This window comes from Syngnathus acus, chromosome 13 (assembly GCF_901709675.1).
Source record: "Syngnathus acus chromosome 13, fSynAcu1.2, whole genome shotgun sequence".
NCBI classification, from domain to species: domain Eukaryota; kingdom Metazoa; phylum Chordata; class Actinopteri; order Syngnathiformes; family Syngnathidae; genus Syngnathus; species Syngnathus acus.
This window is the reverse complement of record NC_051098.1, coordinates 9078843-9094849: the sequence shown is the minus strand read 5'-3', so window position 1 is coordinate 9094849 and position 16007 is coordinate 9078843. Positions and strand designations below refer to the sequence as shown.

The following is a 16007-nucleotide window of genomic DNA, read 5'->3' as shown; positions in this document are numbered from 1 at the left end:
TTGTCAGTCAGTTGGAACTCCTTAAGTACACATATAATTTATAATATAACATAGTAGTATAGTATAAGTACATATACAGTGGGGCAAAACAAATATTTAGTCAGCCACCAATTTTGCAAGTTCTCCCACTTACAAGATGAGAGATGGCTGTAATTTTCATCATAGGTACACTTCAACTATGAGACAAAAAGAAAAAAAAATCCAGAAAATCACATTGTCTGATTTTTAAAGAATTTATTTGCAAATTGTGGTGGAAAATAAATATTTGGTCAATAATGGCCTCGATCTGGGGCTCCACGCATGAGCTGACCCTGTGGGGTCAAAATGATCACAAGAATGGTGAATAAGAATCCCAGAAGCACACGGGGTGGACCTAGTGAATGACCTGCAGAGAGCTGAGACCAAAGTAACAAAGACTACCATCAGTAACAGACTACGTCGCCAGGGATTCAAATCCGAGCGTGCCAGATGTGTCCCCCTGCTTAAGCCAGTACATGACCAGGCCCGCCTGAAGTTTGCTAGAGAGCATTTGGATGATCAGGAATAGGGTTGGGAGAGTGTCATATGGAATGTCAAACTTCAGATTTAATTTGAACCCTACTCTATTATGAAATATCATTCCTATTATAATTTATGGCATCAATGCATAATTATTTTGTCCTAAAATTATATCCATTTCGGATACATTGTTGCAATTGCAATGAGAAGAGCATTGCTTGAAATCTCTCTTCCACCTTGGTTTACCATCATATTGGTGGACCGGATGACTCTACAGTAGGTTACTCCCATGTTGTTTTGTGAGTGTTGGTGCGTGGTGCATGCTTCATTTCTCTTGCTCACAGAAATGTTAGAACAACAATGCATATTTAAATAGACAGTTTTAGAGTATCACCTACGTATGACCTCTAAAGAATCCACAAAACTTCTGCAAAAGCAAGAATCCCCCATGCAGATCAATGCTCATAAAAAAATAGTCTGTTCTATTATATTTTGAAATATGGACAAAAATGAAAAATTCCTGCTCTACCCTAGTTTAATGGTTCAGTAAGGCCAAACGCTAAACACACAACTGAAACACTAATAAAATGACCCCAAAACATTACTGGAGATCTTTGAAAGGAGGGACTATACCGTAGGGTCCATACAATGTCCCAACCCCCTACAACTGGACTAGATCACATATATTCAGCAAGATGGAGGATGTCAGCCAACCTCTTTCAATTACAACAGCAACTAAATAGTTCGTCAATAGTTAGTGCTTGTTGTGAGTACAAGAAAGGGTGGCCATCCAGTAAATTACTACTTCTTTTTCTCTCGCTCCCTCGCTCTCTCAATACACACGTACGCACACACGCACACTGCAAAGGAAGTCTTGTTTGTGAAATTGAGGTGTTTGAAACATTCACCTGACCTGTAGTCAATGCATCTTCAATTAACAAAGTTCTGATGGTGCACTGCTTCCTGCTCCTCAGACGTTAAATGGATAGACTAGAATTTCCTTGAAACTATCCAGAAATGATTCTCCATAGCCTCACCAAACTCCTCCTACACCATAGTTTTGGCTTGAATGTTCGTCATGGAAAATCGGTGAGGAGCACAGAAGTCCAAAAACAGAATATGATCATTGGGACATATACCGTATTTTCCGGACTATAAGGCGCACCGGACTATAAGGCGCACCGGATTATAAAGCGCACCATTAATGCATCATGTCAGATTTTTAATCTAAATCAAATCATTCTCCATTTTATCTTTTTTATTTCAACTTCAGACGCAACAAATTACTTTATACTCACAAAAATAATGCTCCATAATCTTTTTGATTCATAATTCATAGTCTGCAGCGGGCCACTTATGATTGATTTCATGACACAATGCTTCGGGCCAGTTTAAATTTGGGAATTTGGTGCATATATAAGGCACACCGGACTATAAGGAGCACTGTCGGCTTTTGAGAAAATTTTAGGTTTTTAGGTGCGCCTTATAGTCCGGAAAATACGGTATACATAACTCAACCATCAACCACCACAGAGAAGAAGCGGAGTGACTGCAGTGCATATTCTAAAATGTGAAGTCTTCTCATTGATATGATGAGCCACTCTAAGGGGTGGTAACAACGGAAATATATTCCAATCACCTTCTGCATTTTCAGCCTTTGGCCTTTTGCAAACTGTTCCTATCCAATCTTTCCTTCATGGATTTGTGAAACAAATGATCGGGTGTGTCATGTCACGCACTAGTAGAATCAATTCTTTGTTTTGCTTTGAACCCTATAGACAGAAGGAAAAGAAAAGACTACAGGGCATTTTTCAGACCTATTTGTATTCATCCCCTGCTAAAGGTCAGTCTTGATTTCTTTGGCACTCACTGCTACTACACTGCCTCCGCCCTCTATCCTCTTTCTTTTTTCACTGAAGTGCTTTTGAGTTCAAGAGCTCTTAGAGGCTTTCCTAAGCAGTCAGTGGCTGAACAAGGCCTCCTAAAATGGAGAAAAAAGAGCCTCCTCCTGCATCATTAACAGCTCAATATGAACCCTGACTCAAACCTTCACACATTTTATTACACCACCATAACAAAGACGCCAACACTTGGTAACTTGCAATAAAGACTGTAAATATACAAATATAAGTACTACACTAAGAAGGTTATTTTCCAAGAAGAGTTTCTTTGTGCTTAGCAATTTATTGGCAGTTATACTTTAATGTTCTTTTATGTTAAATCACCAGTAAATATAAATTCTCTGTAGGTATCTTTTCTGGAGAATGACATTTTGATTACTGTAAACAAAATCAAAACACTATTTATTTACTGACTATTTTTTGGCTATATTACATATTTTAAGTGTCATAAAGGATCAAATGAATATTATTTCGATATTTTATGCTCCCGTTTTTCATAAGCTGATGTGAAATGTCAGAGACTTTTTCAATGTTCGCAAAAGGATGATTTTTTACTCTCAAATATTGTCCATAAATCTGTTTTTTGAGTAAACACCAAGTGAACATTAAAGTTACGAAACAGCAGATGTGATATTATTCTGATGACTACTTACCATTGCGGTCTATAGCGAAGGGTGTGTTAGTTGTAGTAATCTGGTAGTTACAAATTTGGCTGTATTGAGGTGAACAGTCCTGATCTGTGGCTTCCACTTGTAGGATGCTGTCATAAATCTTGCCTTCTGTCACTGCAGCTTGATAATCGGGCTGCCGGAACACTGGAGCAAATTCATTGACATCGTTGACTTGAATATGGACCACCGCCCTGCAAACAACAGATGAAGGAAATGGATTTTAACTTAACTGCTTAGATGAGTTGTTCACAAAGAATGCAATGCGCCCCTATTATGGTGCCCGGCGGAAGTGTGGCTTGGTTGAACTGGGTGAAGTTTTCTTTCTTTTTGTATTTTCGTCGACGTGAGCAGGTAGAAATGGGTGTTTGGACCATCACAGCTTGTTTGCCGGCGAATGGAAGAGGAAAATTGGTCCACCAAAATACTAAGAACGTTTTTTTATGCAGAGTACACATCCTATCTATGAAAATTGAACCCTATATTTGGAAAAAAAAGCTTTTTTTTTGTCACTACTGGTGGATTATACAAGATGTTTTGCTATCAGTAAAAATAAAACGGTAGTACTGAGCTATGGTGAAAGTAAAAACAAATATATTTTTACTTTGACCATAGCTCAGTACTACCGTTTCATTTTTACTGATAGCAAAATATCTTGAATCTTAAATCTTGGATTAGTGCCAAAAGCAGCAGAAACGGAAGACAAAAAGATTAATACAGAGCAATATTCACTAAAATCCTTATTTGTGAGCTGTCACCGTCTTTGGCATTGCACTTTAATAAATGTGCTAAATAATGGATGCTTGGGCACTGATTGCTTTGGGTACCAAGTGCTTTTATAAGAACAATGTATATGAAAATGTGTGATTGTTAACTGCAAACCAGCAAAATAAAAAATAAAATGCTTTCGTAGAGCTTTTATCTTTTTTAGCCACACCTAGCAGAAAACAGAAGATTAAAAAAAATCCATTTTTGAACTTGTTAACATCAACTTTGCAAGCCAAGAGCAAGAATGATGTACTTGGAGGCTGAGGGTGATACATATTTCAAGTAACAAAGAGCTGCAATGACTGTGTGCTTTATGGAATTGTCATTGAGGCAGCGCAAGTAAATTAACTGTTATAATAAGTCATAAATATCTCAACAAACATGAGCAACTATAATCCAGGCCAGCAAAGGATAACACGGTTGAAAGGCTGAGCATTGTTTTCATTCTGCTGTATACACATGCACGACACATCATCAGTTGCCTGTGAATGATAATTTTATTTAAAAAAAAAAAAGTTGCGATAAGAATACTCAAGTAGGTCATTCAATATTTAATTAGACTACTTCATGACATCCCTGGTTAAACATTTTCTAATTCACATCTATTTGATTGATATCACATTAGTGTGTACGGGAATTGTTACTAGAAATTCGTTTTATTCTTACGCTAAAGCCAGCACACGAATATATATGATATACGTATAAAGCAATGCTGACTATACAGTATGATAGTTATAGGAACTGGCAGGTTGTGGGCGCATTGTATAAAGACTAGCAATTTTATTCTATCTTTTGACAGATGGAATAAAAGATGTATTTGATAGTTTGTGGTTGAAGTCTTGAACGTAATGTCAATGATGTCAGTGTCAAAGTCAAGCTATGTGTTGCACTCTTGTGTACCAAATAATGAGCAACATAATTGGCATTAAATGTGATGCATGGTTTGGAATATGTGCATGAAGCACTCTGAAGTTATCCTTGCTTCAGCTCCAATAAGGTTGGCAGTGCAGTCTACAGGATGCAAAAGCAAAGCCCTCTGCCACACCTCTCACCTTTAGTATTTCAGCTCCTTAAACAAATGTTGTTCTTGTTCAATTCACTTCGACCTGATGTCTACATATTTTTATTTGTTTTGACATACTGTATTTACAGTTCCAGTTAACTCAGGTTGTCTTGGGCTTGAGCACACAACTCATCTTCTTATGCAGGAAACATGGTGCAATGAAGAAGAATGTTTAAATTGAGGTTTAAGTATAGGTATTGAGAATTTTGTTTTAAAATGTCATTCGGTCCAATAGTCTAAATCCTCCCTGAAAAATTCAGTTCTCCGGTACCTCCTTTTCCAATCTACAGCTCAGTGTGTGTTATTCTTTCACTTGTGAAAACATCTTACTAAACCTCCTCCTAGAATAAAAAATCTGACAGCAATAAGAACTTTTTTGTTTCTTTTTTGCATTTACATATGTCTTCCCCACATCGTTGAACATTTTCAAACATCTGCTGATATATTGCAATATGCAATTGCATTTTGAATGTGACAATGAAACTGATGTCACTTTGTGTGTCTAATGAGAAGAAGCACAACAACACAGATGGCTCACTTCCTGCAGGCCCATATTCATAATATAACACAAAGACCAAATCTTGATATTACATTGCATTGCTTGACAATAAACATGCTTATGCATGAGGTATTTTATTGTTGACAAATAGTTATCACTTCAACTAACAAGTTTTGACAGAATGAGGTTCCATTTCAATTATTGTCAGAGATTCTATAACGATAATTAAGTTCCCAATAGTTTTGCAGAAGTGGAGCTTCCCAGCCTTACAAATTTATCATGACGGCTTATGTTAAAATATCACTGCTTTTGGATTCAGCAATTTAACAAAGTACTCTAAAAGAGGCATAGCATGGAGTTGCATAACAGGTCAGGAACATAATAAACCAAAACATGTAATGATATATATTATACAAAGACAGACAGGATATTAAAAATTGCAGTTATTCCAATTTTAGGTTAATAAAGGCTGTGGTGGAAGGATTGTGAGTCAAATCAACTCTGTATTAAATACAGTGGCATCTGGTGGGGCACGGTTTCAAATACAGAGTCATTCTGTAATATTGGCGACATCTCCACTAGGAAATGACATACGTGATGTAGTCGTACTCTGTCAATGTTTTTCGTATTTCTGACCACGTCTTTAGTGCATTTCTACCACTGCTGTTTTGCAGTTTACTACAATATTTTTAAAATAATGATAGTCTGAAAGTGATTGCCTGGGAACCAATCTAGGGGGTTCCAAAATCAGCTGGGATAGGCTCCAGCATACTCGTGACCCTCGTGAGGATAAGCAGTTCAGAAAATGGATGGATGGATGAATGGATACTGAAAGTATCCGGGAGTGTACATGCATGACTCCATAATCGCCCTTCAGATAATTGCTAGGTGGGCTAATTAGCCTCTCTGGCAGATGGATTGGCCAGCAAGTGTCACCGATGATCATGATTGTCATATTGAATTTATTTGGGATAAGACTGTCTCCTGCACATTTGCTGACAAGAACTAACCCAGTTCTATCCCGTTATGGCGGGGTGGTGTCCAAACCCGGTTCTCGAGAGCAACTGTCCTGCATGTTTTGCAAGTCTCCCTGATGCAACACACCTCGTTCAAATGATCAGGGTCATTATTAGGCTTCTTAAGAGTTTGCTGTTGAGCTGAGTGTTTGTATCAGGTGCGTTAGCGGACGGAGACATCTTAAATATGGAGGACAGCAGCCCTCAAGAAACAAACCTGGACGTGTCTGCCTTATGGGTTCTTGAGAATCCTGTGTTAGTGGGATGGCATGTGCTAGACACAAGCGATCAAATTTGATCATTGCATTTAAGAGGGGCAACGCTACAAATATTTTTGTAAGCCACACCATGAGATAAATGTATATAGACCACACAAGAAGGAGGAAGAAGTCCTTTGTTATCACGGAGGTGGTCATATTAAATATTAATGTATTGGCAACTATGGCAGAGACAGCGATGGAGGACAGACTCAGACAGCTGTATCCAGCCACAAAGAAGAACAAAGGGAAGGAGAAGTAGAGCAGCAGACAGGTGGCAAGTAGAGCAAAAAAGGATTGAGGGAAATTTCAAATCGTAATGTGGTCCTCAGCCCACTTGTCCCTCAAAGTGGACATTACTTCATTTCTGTTGTCCACCTTTTGAACAAAGTGAACATTTGCCAGAGAAGACAACAATAGACATCATAAGAACACTCCACAGATTGACGTCAAAGATTCGCAAACTTCCTCACAAAGCTGTCTGAACCAAAAAAAAAATCTTTCACTCAAACGGAATTTTCCCATAACATTTCACACACACATGCACACGCACGCACACACAAATCAAACTGCTCGCTGTATTTTTTCCAATTGATTGAGGAAACGTGTTTAATATTTTAGTGACCAAGATGTGAAAATATGAAGCCTTGGAACGTCACGCCATTGCAAAGAACTAAATACTCAAACAGTCATTTTAAAACTTTCAGAAAGTAGTGGCTCTTCTTTTCTCTTTCACTTATTTGTTTCTTTCTTATATTTTGTCCAAGTTGAAGGAGTCTGAGAGCAAGTTTTAAACAATTTTGAAACCTTTTTGTATGTATACATTCATCTACATTATCTTAATCTTTGCCCCATTATTTATGAGAGAGAGAATGGGATTGACTAAGTAATGGCTGTAGATTTTGTTTTCCCATTTATATTGTGAGTGCTTTTGCGAATTAATTAGTGTAGAAAAATCACAAAGGGCATCAAAGTGACATTTCATTTACTGGAACACTGAGTGTTCATACAATTTGCTATTAGCACATAAAAAAAAGTTGGATATGACGCAACCTGTGTATTCTTTGGCCTTGATTGTTACGCATCACAATAATCTGAACATTTGTTTAAGATTTTTGAAATGTGTGCACAAATCTGACCTAATAAGGAAATGCAGTATATTCAATATAGAAATCATTAGATTACATTTTCTTTGCTTCTGCATTATCTATACTGCTGATTGTTTTCAGGGTCACAGTGTGCCTGGTCTGATTGCAAGTCTCACAACGCATACTACAGTGTATAAATGACTCTCACATTCACTCCAGGAAATAAACCCCTACAGCCAGCATGAGTCACGTTAGCGAATTACTTTAATCCCGACCATACATTAAAAATGTAATAAAATAAACAATGACAGATATACCAGAGTGTAGCCTCAATGTTTCTTTTGTACCGTAATCTATTAAATGCTGAGTGTGTGCCTGTCTAAAAATCTATGTAAAAGTCGAGGCAGAGCTGTTAAAATGATCTCCATGTAAACCATACATTACTCTCAACTCTTTTACTTACTTGTGGGACTTCTTGCCCTCTGTGCCCCCTGGGCCTGAACCACAGTCATGAGCCTGAACGATGAAGGTGTACTCCTTCTGCCGTTCGCAGTCCACCAGGGAACGAGCCCTCAGTTGGCCCTCCCCGGATGTACCGTTCAGCACCACTGCCTTGAATGGAGCCTCCAACCCATGGATGTTGAACGCACAGATCTCCCCTGGGGCCAAGAGAGAATATCAGCATTAGATGAAAAATGAATGTGAAAAGGTGACTGTGACGTATTAAAGGACATTTACCCCCCATGATGAGTACTATCCTATAAAGCACCTAATGCCCCATTGAAAACATTCATTCATTCATCTTCTGAGCCGCTGTACTGTTCATATCTCTTTTACGGTACTCCTGAATGTATGTTTTAATGCTGAGTATCAGCGTACTCAAACAAGCCTGCCAAAGTATGTCAGCACTGTGTATTCTTGATTGTGAGATTACAATGAATTTGAGGATTAGTGATTATCATAATCATCTGGAAGATATATGAACAAGATAATGTCTTTGTAAGACCCTAATCAGCTCCGATATATAGTGACAATGGGCCCCTTGTGATGTAATTGTAGCTGAAGAGGAGCAGAGAAGGAGGGGTCAAGATGAGCAACACTGATTATGACTCACATGGACACACAAAAATTTGAAGGGCAGTCAGTTATCCCTGCCTCACGTATCACTTGACTCCACACCCCGATAAGTGCACAGCCACCCATTGAGAGGCAGGAGAAAGGGTGGGCGTTTTATAGTGTTGGCCGAAGCCGCCTGAGCTGAAGAACAGATGTTGGCACTTGGCAAAGACAGAAGAGCTTTCAAACGCTAATGGCTTTGTCGAAACTATTATCTAAATATGTCTGCCTGTCACATTGGGTTTTGAAGCAGCACATTTATGGGGGAAATGTGTCTTTTTGAAGCTTGGCCATGCAAGACTAATGGATGCATATTAATGGCTATGGATTTTGCTCTGCTATTTATTCAATAGATTGGCAGCAATTTCGTAATTTGTGTTATCACCGACCCACCATGAAAACTTTGCTAATAACTCAGTTGACTTTTCCGTTGAAACGTCCTCTATCTGTCTCATTCTTTGATGTGCTAATTCGATGTCTGTGTGGCGTCAAGTCTACCCTTTGGGCATCATTATTTTCATTTAATCACGTCGAAGTGAATGCCTGTTTATTACTTATTGGCAATGTGTGCTCAGGAACTAAGCTCGAGTTTTGTCGATGTCACGTGGTGCTCAACACCTCATGGGAATCTGGCACCCGTCCACACTAGAGTGTCTGTGAGGACACTGAGCTCATTATCAGCGAAGGCAGCAGTGCTTTGCTGGCGATGAGGTTTGCAGAGTTGCAAGACTGTGACAAAGTATTCGGGGCCACTGCACCTCCAGGCCCCAAGTTATTATCAAACCTGACAGACCATCGACGATGAGCTGCAAGCGTCGATATATACTCGCATATGTTCGTAAGCTGCTTTTCTTTCCTGAAATGTCAATCTTGCAAATAAGTGCATAGATTACACAGCCATTGGAGCTGTTAACTGGTCCTCAAAATGTTAGGAAAGGGAAAGAAAAACAAAGTCAGGGATTGGAAAGGAGGAGATGGAGGAGGATGTAAAATGGCCGTTGCCTCAAGCCAGATATGATCTCCCTCCGTATTTTGGAAAGTGACCAAAGCCGAGACGTAGATACACACTCAAAATGTGCCAGTTTGGCAGCTTAAATCAGAGTTGTTATTCCTTTCATCCTCCTACCACTGGAATACGTCACATCAGCTCGAACAGAAGAGAAAATCAGATTACTGTCAGCAAATATATTATGCACCAGGCAATACTTGGCTCTCCCTATCATAATATTCAGACCTGCCGTTTTAAGCAAATCAGTCTAATTTGTAGAGGCGTTAGTGTAAGTGATTTTCACACTTGTCATGACTTCAGTATTTCTTATTTGGATTCAGCAAGCAGTTATTAACTCAGCTATTAGTCAAGCACAGAAGTCACCATCTCCTTATCTCATTTGGTCACGAGCACACTTGGATCCATGGATTGTGCAATCAATCGACAGAGATGTCAGTCGTCTCTGCTACGGCACAGAGACAGACTGTCAAGCCTTGAACTCTGCAATGTGAAAAAAATTGTAAATGCTTTGATTATGGTTGTCATGAAATTAGGCGCCCTCCAAGACTACAGAGTAGCTGTCCATCCTGGAGATAAAATTAAAACTAATTCAACCAGCACACTTTGATTTTGAATGTGTGGTATGTTTATGTACGTGTGCATATGCAGCAAGTGTGGTAAAAGATTTCTCCATTAATTAAAGACACATAATTTTTCTACAACGTGCGTATGTGCGTATGTGTCTGTGTGTGTTTGTGTGTGTGTGTGTGTGTGTGTGTGTGTGTGTTGTGGAGGAGCATTAACCATGCTTTCTGACCCTAGTGTCACCTTCCTTTCCTGATCATTAAAAGGCTGTTCCCACACATTTCAATTTTCTAATGATGTGTGTGTGTATACGGCAATATACTACAGCATCATGAGTGATAGGGAAGGAGTGCCATTGTAAGTCAAATCACAGATAAGGAAAATCACGAAGGGTGCTATTTTGAATTAATAGTTTTGTTCATAAATGTATTTAGTTGAAATCTGAGCTTATTTATTTGAACGCAATGGTGAAATATTCACAGGACGACATAACGCTGGTGTTGCACGAAATGCTTTACGTCCAAATTCACCTCTTTTTCAGAAGACACCCAAAAAAAGCTGTTTGTGCAACCATTATCATTGCATTGTCAAAGAATGCAAGTCGTTTTCAACACTTAAAATTGGTCAAAAATTGAAAAAAAAGAAAGAAAAAACACCCACGTGTCGATTGACCAATATTATAGATGTTGAAAAAAAATTTACCACAATGTGACATAGAAGGGGCACCGACAATTTACAGTATTTGTAAATACATAATTTTCTGACAAATTAAGTGAAATTGAATACTTTTTTGCGTCACCTCTGATGATCTTACATGGCACACTAATGTTTCACATTTGTCATTAGTCTTATGGTCATAACAACAAAATCACAAGGGTTCTGACCATTTTGAATTACTACTGTAGGAAAAAAATGAAACAAGCCAAATCAATCACAAATAATCACAGACACACATTAATAGTTGGATTTTTCAATTTTGTTAATGGGAATGGCCTTAGGGAACGGCTTGTTTCCCGGTGTGAGCAAGGCCAGCAAGAGTTCATTGTGTTCAGATATCACAGTAAGAGTTTGACCCCCAATAATGCCTGCAAGGATGTTCTCCGTTCAGTTAAGCTTCACAAAGAAACAAAGTCTTTTACCTCACTAAGGCTGCTTTTGACCTGGGACAAGCTTAATTAGATTCAAGGCCAAAATGAGAAAAAAACTGAATGAGCAATTACACAATAGGAAAATGGATTGAGTCAAGCACCCAATTAAAGGAATAACACACCTCGTTGAAATGATCAGGCTTGTTTTCAAGCTTCTTCAGAGCTTGCTGATGAGCTGACACAAACAACAAAATGGTTAAAAAAAAATCTGAAAGATTAGGAGAACCGTATTTTTTTAGCACTCTTACATAGTATATTGTAATGTTTCATTTGTATTTGTTGCTGTTGAGAGGTGGTGGCGTGTAATTGTCTGTTACTTTGAGTGGTCCTATTTCCGAGATTGTGAAGGCGTCACTCTGTTTGCGATTGAGCTAGCTGTTTGTGTTTTGGCGTCAGTACAGCCATACCGTAGCTGTGTTTCATTGCAAATAAACGTCTCCCCTCATTCTCGTTACAATGTACTGTTTTCAAAACATTGTTTCGTATAGTCAGGCAGCAAGCCTCAATGTAAATTGTATAGTTACCCCTGCTGCAGAGTCTCATTAGACACCAAATAGTTGTAAGTGGTGCTAAATACATTTCACATAAGTTGACAAACACAGAACAACCACAAGTTAATTATAATTTATTATCACGTTTTTCCTTGATTAGTGGCATGGAAGGATGCAATCATTTTCTTATTCAATATAACAGCATCGCAATGCATTTGAGAGTCAATTATTATTTCTCTACCAATTATTTATGATTATACTATGACATTTGTTTTTGTTGTAAGATGAAAGATCTGACTTTAAAAAACAAGACCCGACCATTTATGAAAAAATAACACAGCAAGAGACATTGCCAATATTCACAGTTTAATTACTGTTATGAATATTGAATACTACTCGACCTTCTGTCTGAAAAGGGAGCTCCCTTTGTGCGTAAAATCACATTGGGTTCACTGACTTGGATTTGATCCAGAACTTGTCTTTCAGCCCAAGTATGTAATGAAACAAATTTTGCACACACACACAGTCTGCAAAGGAAGGCTTGTTGGTAAAATTGAGGAGGTGTTTGAAATATTTACCTGACCGATTTGATTTTCATACTAAAGTTAGCACACTCATTACAGCAGACATATACTAACAAATAGCCGACTGTTTCTACCACTTTCTCTTTCAAGCCTTCAACACAATTTCCACCATCCCTTCATGCATTCCCTGTACCACTCATCAGCACCATCATTTCTTCATGCATTACAGTTTTCAAGATGTGCAATGCCGTTCTATCCATGTTTCTACGAATGAGAGTCCTTGTCCTGTCCTGACTCCGGCCTTGTTTGCACATGCTAGGATGAGGCATAGGCAGCCCTGACATGGCAACCTTGGATCATCTGTATCATTTCATGTTTACATTTAGCGCATCTCTGCTTTCTTTGTGTTGGTTTCCTCACTGTAACAATAGACCTAAAGAGTAACAGGCCTCTGCCAAAATAGTTTTCATTTGCTCAGGCAGCTCTCTGAAGGTAACTGCCACAAGTTGAAATGTATGGAGTGTGTGTAGATTTCTGGGGATCACTTTGGAGTGTGTGAACAGCATGTGAAAAGTGACACATGCACACATTTTCTTGGCTCGAGTAGATACTGAAGGGCGAGATACCCTAATTGGCTGGTGTGATCATGTCCTCAGAGGAAAATGATTGAAAATGACAAGAGTGACATCTGCTCAGCCTTGCCCATATTAAAATCCCCATGATTATATTATCTTTGGTGTCCCATCCTCTAAACATAACAATAGCTGCTATATGCAGCTACATTTCTCAGGATCTTCTCTCGAAGGGAGGAGGAGTAGGCATCAAAAGAAGCCAACAAGTATGTATCTTCCATGCAGCTAGTTTCTGTCATCTGCTCTTATACACACTGTCGCTCTATTGAAATCAAAAGACAAACAAATTGCCCAAATGTATGTGAGACCATCCTTCCATCTTCTGCCTTTATTGCTTCTCGTCATCGATGTCACGAGGGAGCGGCAACCGCCTATCCCATCTGCACATGCATTCAATCATTCACACTCGCATTCACTATTACGAACCTTATATTGCAGTTTTTTTTTTTTTTTTTAATGTGGGAGGAAGCCACAGTCTTCAGAGAAAACCTATGCTTTGTATCTATCTATCGCGTATCCTCAATAATGCCCCTTGATTCTGCATTTTGCCTCAAACCGGAAAGAAAAGATATTCAGAGACAAGACTACAGACTTCTACAATAACAAGAATAACAAAACAACATGGTAATTAACATTTAAATGTTTGCACCTCTTGCGTAATAGAAGAATTACACCAAAAATATTAATCTGATTTTCAGAAGAGAACTTTGTTATTGTTGCAGATTGAAACTTTCTTTGGTTCTCTTGCTTCTTAGTGAGGCATGTAGTGTCCATTTTGAACAGTCACTTAAGTTTCTGTACAGTAGTCGATTTAATCTACTTTTATTACTTTTATTGTGGCATAATTGAATTACAAGAGAGAATGAACATTTAGGGAAAGGAACCAGACTACCACATGCATACACTGATGTCTATTTCCTTTTATAGATGCCTCGATTTAAACATGAAGTCATTATATTGGTCTATTCTGGAGACAGTTCCCAGAAACCGAAATCACATTTTCTCTGTGGCTATTCACTATCATACACATGCCTGACTTCCTGATGTTGTCTCCACACACTCTACAATTTCTTTCTTTTCCTCTTGACTTCCTCCCTGAAGATACAATCTGCCAGCAGCAGTAGTAGAAATGACACCCGAGGACATTGTTTTCCACAGGCTATTGTGAGCTCATCCATCCCACTGGATCATTGAGTCACCCGGCTTGACAATGGCTTTGAGCTTTTTAACAAGATGATATTACAGGTTGTAATTTATACACAGTTAACTACAGTGAGTCAAGTTAAGGAGGAATTTAACCTCGCGAGTCCTTCATGTTCAGTGTAAACATGGCTACCGCCTACAGTTCATTGCCAGTTAGATAATGGTGCCACAGCAGGTTTATAATGATCCTCGTTGTCGAACTTTGTTCAAGTGTCTACCAGGCGTGAAATGTCTATCCAAGATGAAGAGCTTTAAGTGATTTAAAATGTGAAGTGACAGGCTTTATCCTAGCTGCAGACCAAATACCGAAATAGTGTCGCATCCGACATGTCTCGCATGTTTTTGTTAGCAAGTGAACTGCGTGGGCTTGCCTCGACTGGAAGGCGCTCCTCCTTTTTTGAACATCAGTAGTCAATCTGATAGATTGTGTTATTACTTCGCAGCTAAATGCTTGATTGACCATTCAGCAGCTGTAAACAAGGCAACATGCTTACCAGCTGGACGGCATGGCTCGGTGGTAAAATCCTTATCGCCCAACCCGAAGTTTCTGCGTTCAATCGTCAACCCTTGTGATCATGTCAAAGAGTCCTCGAGCGACCTTAATTTGACCCCAGTGGACCTGGCACTGCCTTGCAGTAAAGGAGCATCCCACTTGCGTATGAATGTGTACAGAGGTGAATGAATGTGAGTGTGCTTTGAGGACCACTTTGTGGAGATAAAGCGCCACATGCGACGTTCTCTGGAAGAATGGTCAAAAGGTCAGACATGAGTGCCACAAAACAAACTGGGTCAAAATAAGATAAATCAAGCCATCTTGCTGTATGATTTAAGATCGAATGTGCCAGCTCCGACCCCACCTTAATATATATAGGATCACAGTGGGAACAAAACTACTGAGCCAGACTAGATGCATTTGTTGAGACCTAGTTTACCTTACGCTTGGTTAAGTGCACCACTCTGTTTAGTCAATCTTTCTGTTCCAATGTGACTCTGTACATTAGCATTATGTCAGAGTATAACCAAGACTCATGTGTGGACCTCGTGTAGCTCCAAACAGCCAAGATGCGATTTGTCATGTTTGTGTAAAAATGGTAATGACTAGCTGTTGTTGTTCCTTCAGGTTAAAGAAAGAATACAAGGTATGCATGATGAGGCAACGATGCAGACAGAAGAGGAGGGCACAGAGCTGTTCCTTCAAAACAGCAGGTAGGCACTTTACAGAGGAACTAAATGTGAAGCTTGAAGTGTCTCAAAGCACTGTTGCTTTTAGGCCTGCTTTGGTTAATTGAGTGATTGAATAAGTAGCAAAATCAACAAATGCTTTAACAAATAGCTCAGTTCAGCTTTGAGTAATAATGTTTATCACTGAAATTATCTTATATGAGCAGAAGAACATTTATGTATTATTTTTTTTACTTTCATTATTAAATGAATAATTGAAAATGCAATCTTGACAAACATTGAGGATATTGGCTGGCAATTTCAAGTCACTCAGTATTGTTAAAAAAAAAATTACATAAGTAAATAAATTAGTCTTCATGTATTCTTTATCAATATTTGAT

At 38.8% G+C, this 16007-nt stretch overlaps 1 protein-coding gene and 1 long non-coding RNA gene across 2 annotated transcripts in view; one reads left to right on the top strand and one right to left on the bottom strand.

The window, feature by feature from the left end:
- The window catches only part of LOC119133092 (calsyntenin-2-like), a 138304-nt gene that overhangs the window by 46481 nt on the left and 75816 nt on the right, over positions 1-16007 (bottom strand). Inside the window, exons 3-4 of the mRNA XM_037268765.1 lie at positions 8222-8417; positions 3053-3261 (exon numbers count right to left, since the gene is read on the bottom strand). Coding sequence (XP_037124660.1) covers positions 3053-3261; positions 8222-8417 — 405 coding nt within the window. The remainder of the gene's footprint in view (positions 1-3052; positions 3262-8221; positions 8418-16007) is intronic.
- Positions 1-16007, top strand: part of LOC119133094 — an 84518-nt gene that overhangs the window by 22312 nt on the left and 46199 nt on the right. Inside the window, exon 2 of the long non-coding RNA XR_005100049.1 lies at positions 15566-15651. This is a non-coding gene — a long non-coding RNA (uncharacterized LOC119133094). The remainder of the gene's footprint in view (positions 1-15565; positions 15652-16007) is intronic.